The sequence below is a fragment of the Priapulus caudatus genome, unplaced genomic scaffold (assembly GCF_000485595.1).
Source record: "Priapulus caudatus unplaced genomic scaffold, Priapulus_caudatus-5.0.1 Scaffold600, whole genome shotgun sequence".
Classification (NCBI taxonomy): Eukaryota; Metazoa; Priapulida; class Priapulimorpha; order Priapulimorphida; family Priapulidae; genus Priapulus; species Priapulus caudatus.
This window is the reverse complement of record NW_014577661.1, coordinates 153,078-162,677: the sequence shown is the minus strand read 5'-3', so window position 1 is coordinate 162,677 and position 9,600 is coordinate 153,078. Positions and strand designations below refer to the sequence as shown.

Below are 9,600 nucleotides of genomic sequence, written 5' to 3'. Positions count from 1 at the left end.
TGTATGTGTCTGTGCGTGCGCGTGTATGTGTCTGTGCGTGCGCGTGTATGTGTCTGTGCGTGCGCGTGTATGTGTCTGTGCGTGCGCGTGTATGTGTCTGTGCGTGCGCGCGTGTGCGTGTCCGACCGCGCGTGCGCTTCCGATATTCACAATACATTCAACAACAACTGATTACGGTCTGCGGTGCCCTTCATTCTAGATAAAAACTTTAATGACTTCGCTATATTAACGTTATCATGGATATGCGTCGAGCGCGAGCGTAGTGGTGGTGGTGGGGGGTGGGGGCTTTAATAGCAAAAGCAGTTCAGTCCTTTATTAACAGTCATCAAATCCATGTTTAACCCTCCTCTTGAGGGTCAAACGATTATCAGACACATACTCTTCGCACGTCACTGATATCTAATCTTTCCCGATTTCTGAGCCGTTGAGATTTGTGCCGCAATTCCGTATTTCTCCTATACCTCAAGTTAAGGGGGAAATATTCCCCCGCCATTGACACATCTCGACCTTTGATCCTTGACCCCCAAATTCGACATCCCGAGTCCTTTTCGCGATCCCCCCCGACGTCCCGAATATCAAGACCGTACGTCGAGCGGTTAAGATTTGTGCCCAACTGTTGACGGACGCACAGACGCACGGACGGACGCACAGTCATGCGATTCTACAAGCTGCATCTGACTTCGTCAGCCGAGCTAAAAACACCACTACGTTGCATAGACTTACAGAAATATTTGCTAGCGCTTTCGCTCGCTGAAGGTTGAACCTGCTAACATACATCTTACCGTTGAACAGGACGACGACATGGATGACGGTGACGACAACGATGGCGATGCCGGGGGAGACAGAGATTCAAATAGAGGCGGCAAGCGGAACAAGAGAATGGGCAGAGGAAGACAAAGAGGAAGACAAAGAGGAAGAGGCAGAAGTATGGGCAGAGGAAACGGACAGAGAAAGAAAGACAATCAAGGAAACGAGCATGGTAATATTTGCAACCGCATGATGGCGGTGTGCAATGACCCAGAAGGACCTGAATGCGCTGCTACCCCACGTATGCATACTGGAAGACCTGCCATGTCCACACGTATGCGTACTGGAAGACCTACCATGTCCACACCTATGCACACTGGACGACCTGACATGTCCACACGTATGCGTACTGGAAGACCTGACAGGTCCACACGTATGTTTACTGGAAGACCTGACAGGTCCACACGTATGTTTACTGGAAGACCTGACATGTCCACACCTATGCACACTGGAGGACCTGATATGTCTACACGCATGCCACCCAGAGGACCACGCCTGACCAGTCCAGCAGCGCCAGGTGGCCCCACCTTAGCTAGCTTCTCTCTTCCTGACGTCGGCACCGATGCCGTTTCTACTGACGCAACCGTTACCGACGCTGTCACTAACGCAACCGTTACTGACGCTGTCACTAACGCAAACGCTACTGACGCTGTCACTAACGCAACCGTTACTGACGCTGTCACTAACGCAACCGTTACTGACGCTGTCACTAACGCAACCGTTACTGACGCTGTCACTGACGCAACTGCCACCGGCAGTACCTACACAACAGAGGCAACTACGGAGGCAAATACTACGCCCTAAAGTGTCGAAGAAGTCTTTGCCGCTAAGGCTGCATATATAGTAAACCATCATCTATATACATACGCATTAAAGGAAACCCGCGATAGCAACTACTACGCGCCGCTTGAGCACGATTTATGCAGTGGTTTGAATAAAACTTACATGCGCAGGCGATAGACAGATGATTGTGTGAATGATATAGAGCTCTGTGATTATTGCATACACACGCACGCGCACACACACACGCACATACCCCCCCCCCCACACACACACACAAACACACGCGCGCGCACGAACACACACACGCGCCTGCTCTCTCTCTCACACTCACTCTCGCTCTCTCTATCTATCTCTCTGTCTGTCTCTCGCGTACTTCGCATCTAGTTCACAAACTATCACTCTCAACAATCAACGCGCCAGCATCGTTTATCTTAATCAAGAAATAATAAAAAATGAACGAATGTCTTTTTTAACTTTATACACGTTTCGTTGTTTATTATTTACATTTCAATGCATCGCGAACAGCGGCGACAACAGCGTTACACGAGACGGTCGCGTTCTGCAGCTCCTGTATATTGACAGAGTTACACAATGACAACCCTAACAACGATATATTCTCTCTACTACGGTTACGAACACCGGTGTGGTAGAAGAAGCACGATGCACGCGTGCACGTCTGATTCTCTTGATGCCCTGCGGAGAGCGAGAGAGTACGCTAGAACGATGGCAAGAGAGGAGAGAGAGAGTGAGAGTGAGAGAGAGAGAGAGAGAGAGAGACGAGAGAATGAAGAGAGAAAGAAGAGAGAGAGAGAGAGAGAGAGAGAGAGATGGAGAGCAGAGAGAGAGCAGAGAGAGAGAGGAGAGAGAGAGAGAGCAAGGAGAGAAAGAGAGAGAGAGCAGAGATGAGCAGAGAGAGAGAGAGAGAAGAGAGAGAGAGAGAGAGAGAGAGTACGCTAGAAGGATGGCAAGAGAGGAGAGAGAGAGAGGAGAGGGAGGGAGACGACACATCTTTCCTTGTGTAGTCGCGTAACCACGGCTATTTTACCTCGTGTAGGCTAATTTTTTCCGCGCGTAATACGGTAGTACTCGACTCTATGCAATGCTCTCCCCTCCTGCCTCTCGTTCGTGCTCTCGTGAAATTCGAGCGCGCAGAAAATGCAGCCGATGCCTCGGTGGGTGAACGTTGGACGCATCGCTGCTATCAGTGCCACCTGTCGGCGAAAACACGGTGCGACCGCCGCATGAACTAATGAGAGCAGAATGTACCATTATACTACCTTACTCTGGATATTCACAACAGTATAAGGCGCTTCTTCTCTCACCTGATGTCTATAATTTTAATCGCGAAACCAGCCTCGGTGGCAGCGGCTCGTCTACAACTACATCTACGTCTATATCTACACAGGCCTACATCTATGTCTATATCTATGCCTACGTCTACTACTGGTCACGTGCCCGGTAGTCTCTTCTCCCGCAATGAACACGTAGAAGTCTCTCGAACATCGTGTGTCACACACACAGCCCAGTGTTAGTGCTGACTTACGCGTTCCACACTCAGACACGACTCGGCTAGCGGGCATCCCGGAGTTATACTAGCGAAGCGATAGGTAATTGCGGCTCGGTAATGGGATGACGGACGCTAACACGACGTCTATCTAAGCAAAGCACCGCAAGCGAGTCATTCGGATCGACCTTGAATGATCGCGCACGTAAGAAAATGGCGGGTAAAAACGTCTGCGTCGCGTGCTAGAGAGCGTGACGAGTCACCCCATAGCAACAATAAAATACCACACGAGGTAAATCCAGCAAGGGAACCACCAATATACAAGCCTACTCACTACATTCCCTGTCGATTCGGGTTATGTGAAAACCCATCGCAATGCGTGCCCACCCTAGAGCTGCAGTTTACGAAACGATGTTAAAAACAACATGAAACGTACTAAATAAACAACTTTAAAACATCTTATCAATAAAGCGCATGTAATTTGTGCGTACGTCGTGGTGTCACTTGATGTTTAACACAAATAGTAGCAATAGATTTATCTACATTACAGCGTGTTGTCATATATCTAGGATTAGAGCCACGAATAGCCAAGAATGAAATCGACAGGGCGCAAAGATTGCGCGAATGGCAGTGATTTCCTTGCAGGATGTATTAGTAAGACATTCAAAATCATGCATAAAACCCGCACGCACGCACGCACGAGCGAGCGCGCGCACACACACACGGTCGGTCGCACGCACGCACGCACGCACGAGCGAGCGCGTGCACACACACACACACGCACGCACGCATGAGCGAGCGCGCGCACACACACACACACCCACGACAACAACCATAGCCCACAAGGTAACCCGTGCACCGTTGACGAACTAAATTGAACTCCGACATTTCACCCCCTTTCATGCAAACACGAGTCGACGACACGGTGAGTGAAACAAGCAGATGCAGTTTGTGAGGTAAAAACGAAAACAAAATCGTAGGGTCGCCATCATGCTAGTAGACATAATCAGTCTGGCAGGCAGCGTGTCTGCAACATGCATCTCTACGTGCGTCTCTGATACAACGAGGGAAAACTGCGTATGCCAATACTGGTTACGGTCTGCAGCCAACGCGATAAAGGTATGACAGGCCTAAGTACGGGCAAACCAGAAAAGGTATGGAGGGGAAAAAACAATGCAATAGAAGGAAAAGGATGGGGAGGTAATCTGGTAAGGAGAAAGGACTGGGGAGATGAAGAGGTAATGGGGTAAAGGGCTGGGGATATAATGTGGTGAGGGAAACATGAGTAGGAAGGTTGACGTAAGGCATTACCGAGGTAAAGAGGTAAAGCTGTTAGAAGAAGTAATGTGGTAAGAGAGGAAGGCTGGGGTATGCAATGATCTTTGAGGGGGCAGCTATGGAGTTTGAAAGAGGAAAACAGTGGAAAGAATGGTGTAAGGAAACAAGGGGTAGGAATGGGAGAAATAAATGACTACAATTAAGATGTGAGGATATAGGTATCTGCTGTCATTTCAATTTCAAACAACAGCTTAATTATTGCGTATCAATTCGAACGATGAAAATGAAAAATAAACGAAAAACAACGCCGTCACATTTACTCTAGAATTATTTGAACCAAACAAGCTGGATCCATGGGTCTATCACGATGCTTGCCATTCAAAAACAACGGACAAATAAATATTTTCATGCAAATCCAACACATCACATTAACATGATTACGTCTAATACCTGATCTGTCACCTCTCCCCCTGCGAAAAGAGCAAATACCAGATATTAAATATATAATATCAGATGTGTAAAAGCAAACATACAATCAGATCCCGCGCGTTTAGCCGTGGCAGTTGCAGTCTTAGACTGAATTAAAACACACCACTCTACTAGTGCTACAGATTTATAACGAAGCTAACCAATAACGTTCTATGAGGCAACTGATATTTGTTTATAAAACTGGATAGAGTTCCCATCACATAGAAACAAGTACTATCCCTCCCGTTTATCACATCTAGATATAGATTTAGCAATAAAAATGTTTTTAGAAAATAACACAGCGAGTATATTGGCACATTAAGAAGTTATAAAACACTTCAGATGATAGTAAATAGAAACACTCTCCTATCATAGAAAGATTGATAGTATCTTCGACACATCACTGATTGTGTTTTCTTTCTACACGCGTAACAACTTATACACAATTATATGCTACATTTAAAATTTGTTTACTACCAAACTCGACTATATGATACATATAGATATAACAGGAGAGAAACCATAAATTCAAGTGACTAAAATGGATTAATATATGAATGACGATGTCAATTTTGATTGTTTTACAAGCTAAAAACTCACGTTGGTAAACAGACACAAATACGTTCTTACATTTGCTGTATTACGTATATAGATAAAGACGTATACAATAGACGTATAAACACACAACTCGTATGTACAAACTATTTACGATACAGCGTTGCCACGAAATCCCGGTAGCCAATGTAACAATTAGATTCTTGCATTTAGAGAGTGGCATCTCAGGCTTCCCTTACAAACCCTTCCTTTGCACTCCGTTTCATTACACGCCTTCCCTCAAACACCCCTTTACACCCCCTTCCTTTATATAGCATCATTTCGCATCCTCCTCCTTTACCCCTCACCATACTTCTTACACAGCCTTCGTTTACACAACCACCCCTGCTCTCTTTACACTCCTTAACACCAACTTAATTCACACCCTCTTCCTTCACAGCCCTCATTTTACGCGTCCCCCCCCTCTCACTTCCTTTCGCCCGCACATCCGCTCATCTTACCAGCAGCGCCCCCCTCCACTGCGATACCTCGTCGACGATCTGAGGGAAGGTCGGCCGCATGTGCTTGTCCCACTGCCAGCAGCGCTGCATGAGGGCATACACTCGCTCAGCGCAGCCATCGATGTTAGGCAGCCTGCGAGATGAAACAACAAGCACAGAGCAGTCGGTTATAGTATCTACCCCCACGAACCACGAATACTAGGTAATTAATTATAGGTTATGATTACGATCATACCATCATCGATTATAATGACATCAACATATGCATACTAGGTAATTAATTATAGGTTATGATTACGATCATACCATCATCGATTATAATGCTACCAACATATGCATACTAAGTTATTAATTACTAGTCCATGCCCGTTAGGTGGCCAGAACTTCTGTGTAGACCACATTGTTCATGATGGAACGTTTAGTTGTGTCCTTGGCGTCTACAGCTACAATCTTTAGCTGCAGGGTACTTCCCACGCGGCTAGCAGTGACGTAGAACTTATCGTGGTAGTTGTCTTGTCGATGTTTAATATCTCGACGTGTCAGTGATGCCTTTCTTTTTGGTGGCATTAGCTGGGCACTTAATTGTTATAACCAATTTTTTGCCGTGTGGAAACTTTGATGTTATAACGAAATGCTCTCCATTTAAGAAACAATGTAAAAACAATGTATAACATTTCTCTGGTTAGATTAGATGGAGCGACTTTGGTTATACATTGTTTTTTACATTGCCATTGTCTTTTCGTGTTGTGACGTTGCCCCGCGCTCAAAAGTTGCAAAAATTTCCCACTTTTTTACTGTTTTTGAACGTGGAATGTAAAAAAAATAAAACTGTGAAAAAAAATTCTGTAGAATGTTCCGACCAAGTTTGGAGAGGATCCGTTCCGTTGAGCGGTGCGGAAACGTATAGCTGGACACACTCACAGACAGAAATTCCCCAATTTATAGTAAGATAGGCCATCACCATATCTATCTATATATATATATATATTAATATACAATATAAAATATTCATATATTTTAATACATATTAAAATACATTTAAGCTAGCGATAATTCACCCAACCTACGACACAAACCCCCCTGCCCGCCCGCACCCCTGCCGTCTCTCACCCGTCGTGACTCACCGCTCGCCGTGACGCAGGAACGCCGTGTGATTGGCCAGCATGGTGCCGCTGCCGCTGGGGTCGCCGTCGTGCTGTATGATCGGGTCGGTGCCGTCGCTGAACACCTCCCACAGCGTGACACCGTAGCTCCACACGTCGCTCTCCTTGTAGAAGCGATTGTCGTCCTTCACCTCGGGCGCCGTCCTGCGGAGACAAGCGAACATTCGCGTGAACGCGCGGCGCCGACGAACGAAGCTAACGACGCGAACGAAGCGAGATGACCGCAAATCGTTGAATTGATCTCTCTTTGAGATTACACCCCTCCACTCCGGACGTTACTTACAGGTGTGTGTAAACATACATACACGCACGTACACGTACGTACAGGTTTCGCGCATCGTGACTGCTAAACCAGAGATGCCAACACATATTTGAAGCAATCTGTAGTTTCTGGCCATCAAATTAGTAGTTCGAGGGTCACGTAGTGACCTGAGTTTGCTAGAGGGGTCCGGCATGCCCCCCGGAAAATTTTTTGATTCTGAGATGCAATTTCCTGCATTCTGGGGGTCAAAAATGACAATAAATTGACAAAAAATAACAATAAATTGACAAAAAATGTTTTTTTTTCCGATCCCAGTGAAATTCGTAGTTTGATACAAACTGGTCGTAGTGATGCAAAAGGAATAGAAATTCGTATAAAATACGGATAAATCGTAGTGGTTGGCATCTCTGCTAAACGCGTGCGAGCGCGAGCCTACCAGAGCAGCGGGAGACCGCGGCGAGTCTGCAGCATGTAGTAGTCGCTCTCAACCTGCCGGCTCAGCCCAAAGTCGGTGATCTTCACCCAGTCGTCCTTGAAGACGAGCACGTTGCGGGCGGCAAGGTCGCGGTGAACGACCTGCTGCTGGTGCAGGTAGCGCATGCCCTGCAACGACGACGACGACGACAACGCAGGTGACCCTCAAGGTCGCGGCAACGGGCGGCAGCAGCGAACTTCGCAGACGCTCTCATGATTAAGGTCATGATCAAGGTCACGATCACGGTGGGGTCGTCACAGTGGTTAAGGTTTTTAAACCGTTTTCGGACGTTTGAAATTGTGCGCCAATGAGAAAGTTTATAAAAAAAATGATTATTAAAAATATGAAAAATTCGAATCACGATGCTCGCAGTCTTAGCAAGGAGTGCAGGACAAGTGACATGACCTTTGACCTTTGACGTTTGACGAGTGAGAGACTTTCACTCACGGTTACGTTACAATCAAATAAATTTTAAGAGGTACTGGTCATTACATTTGTGAATGGTGATGAAGAAAAAAGTAAGAATGATAACAATGGACTTGTTCTTAAGGATTTCTTGGCCTGTTAGAGAGAGAGAGAGAGAGAGAGAGAGAGAAGAGAGAGAGAGAGAGAGAGAGAGAGAGAGAGAGAGAGAGAGAGAGAGAGAGAGAGAGAGAGAGAGAGAGAGAGATGAGAGAGAAGAGAGAAGAGAGAGAGAATAGAGATAGCGAGAGAGAGAGAGAGAGAGAGAGAGAGAGAGAGAGAGAGGTAGAGAGAGAGAGAGAGACGCGAGAGAGAGAGAGAGAAGAGAGAGACAGAGGAGAGGAGAAGAGAGGGGGAGAGAGAGAGAGAGGGGGGAGAGAGTTGAGGGAGGCGAAGGGAGGAGGGAAAGGAGGGAGGGAGGAGGAGGGAGGGAGAGAGGGAGGGAGGGAGCGAGAGAGAATACGAGAGATAGAGAGAGAGAGAGAAAGAGAGCAGACGATCAGGAGAGAGAAAGATTGCAAGAGAGCAGAGAGAGAGAAAAGATGACAGAGAGAAAGAGAAGCAGCGAGAACAAGAGAGAGAACAACGAGGAGAAAGCACGAGAGAGCGACATCAACTCGTACCTTTGCGATGTCGAATCGCAAGAAAGCTGATCCTGCTGTTTTATAGTCCCGTCGGCGGCGGTCGCTTCCCAGTCGGTCCCCACAGACAGCCGAGCGAGCGCTACTCCAGATAAGACACGTCATGCAATCTTCGCGCTGCAAACAAACGAAGTCACGAAATAACCGCGAAATGTGGCCAGATTTAGCACAGCACGCACAGGCAAAGGGCAACAATGTGTGCGGTGGCCATATTCGCACCAGGGAGCACGTCGTCGTCCCGTTCGAATAAGCCGCCAAATTTTCTCCTCGCACGACGTACGCGCGACGTTGTCCCGTGTTCTGGCGCCGGACAAGCTAATGGTCGGAAAATGTTCTGCGCGAGCGTTTTCTTAGTTTGAGCGCGCAGCGGTAACGCGTAACAGGTTAAGCGTGTGAGCGCAGCACGCAATCTCCATCTTTTCACTCACCCCCAACCTCCCCTACTCTGCTTCCCCGGCTCTCTCTACGTCACGCCTTACTCTGCTCCACTCCATATTCCACCTTATTCGCTTCCACACCAATCCCCCACGTATACAACGGTCTCAAACATATGCACTAACCGCTGCGAGCATGCGTATCTTCTCCCTCCCTTGTCCTCCTCCTCGTATCTCCCCTCGCCTCCCCGCGTAACGTACGGTCGACGGATGGAGCCACACGATCTGCACGATGTGTCGTGGGCGCCCGCGCAGAGCGCGTTCTCCC

The 9,600-nt window shown here is 47.4% G+C and overlaps 3 protein-coding genes across 3 annotated transcripts in view; 1 reads left to right on the top strand and 2 right to left on the bottom strand.

Moving 5' to 3' along the window:
• The window catches only part of LOC106812023, a 9,826-nt gene extending 7,941 nt beyond the window's left edge, over positions 1–1,885 (top strand). The window contains exon 3 of the mRNA XM_014815775.1: positions 793–1,885. Coding sequence (XP_014671261.1) covers positions 793–1,611 — 819 coding nt within the window. The 3' untranslated portion in view covers positions 1,612–1,885. The remainder of the gene's footprint in view (positions 1–792) is intronic.
• Positions 1,886–2,521: 636 nt separating this feature from the next.
• Positions 2,522–8,917, bottom strand: LOC106812021 (fibroblast growth factor receptor-like). Its single transcript, XM_014815771.1, has 6 exons — positions 8,881–8,917; positions 7,757–7,923; positions 7,020–7,202; positions 5,896–6,028; positions 4,823–4,842; positions 2,522–2,801 (listed from the first exon to the last, which is right to left on the bottom strand). The coding sequence occupies exons 2-5, from the start codon at positions 7,918–7,920 to the stop codon at positions 4,831–4,833; spliced, it is 492 nt and encodes a 163-aa protein (XP_014671257.1). The 5' UTR covers positions 7,921–7,923; positions 8,881–8,917; the 3' UTR covers positions 2,522–2,801; positions 4,823–4,830.
• Positions 8,918–8,980: 63 nt separating this feature from the next.
• LOC106812009 (tyrosine-protein kinase JAK1-like) overlaps positions 8,981–9,600 on the bottom strand; it is a 19,679-nt gene continuing 19,059 nt past the window's right edge. The window contains exon 19 of the mRNA XM_014815761.1: positions 8,981–9,015. Within this exon, the coding sequence (XP_014671247.1) occupies positions 8,981–9,015 (35 nt within the window). The remainder of the gene's footprint in view (positions 9,016–9,600) is intronic.

What these genes read in the sequence shown, in the direction of transcription:
- LOC106812021 (XM_014815771.1), bottom strand. Translation starts at nt 7,920, where the DNA reads ATGCGCTACCTGCACCAGCAGCAGGTCGTTCACCGCGACCTTGCCGCC. An exon ending in CGCGGTCTCCCGCTGCTCTG is followed by an intron (nt 7,203 to 7,756) that starts GTAGGCTCGCGC and finishes TTGTCTCCGCAG; the next exon opens with GACGGCGCCCGAGGTGAAGG. An exon ending in TTCCTGCGTCACGGCGAGCG is followed by an intron (nt 6,029 to 7,019) that starts GTGAGTCACGAC and finishes TTCATCTCGCAG; the next exon opens with GCTGCCTAACATCGATGGCT.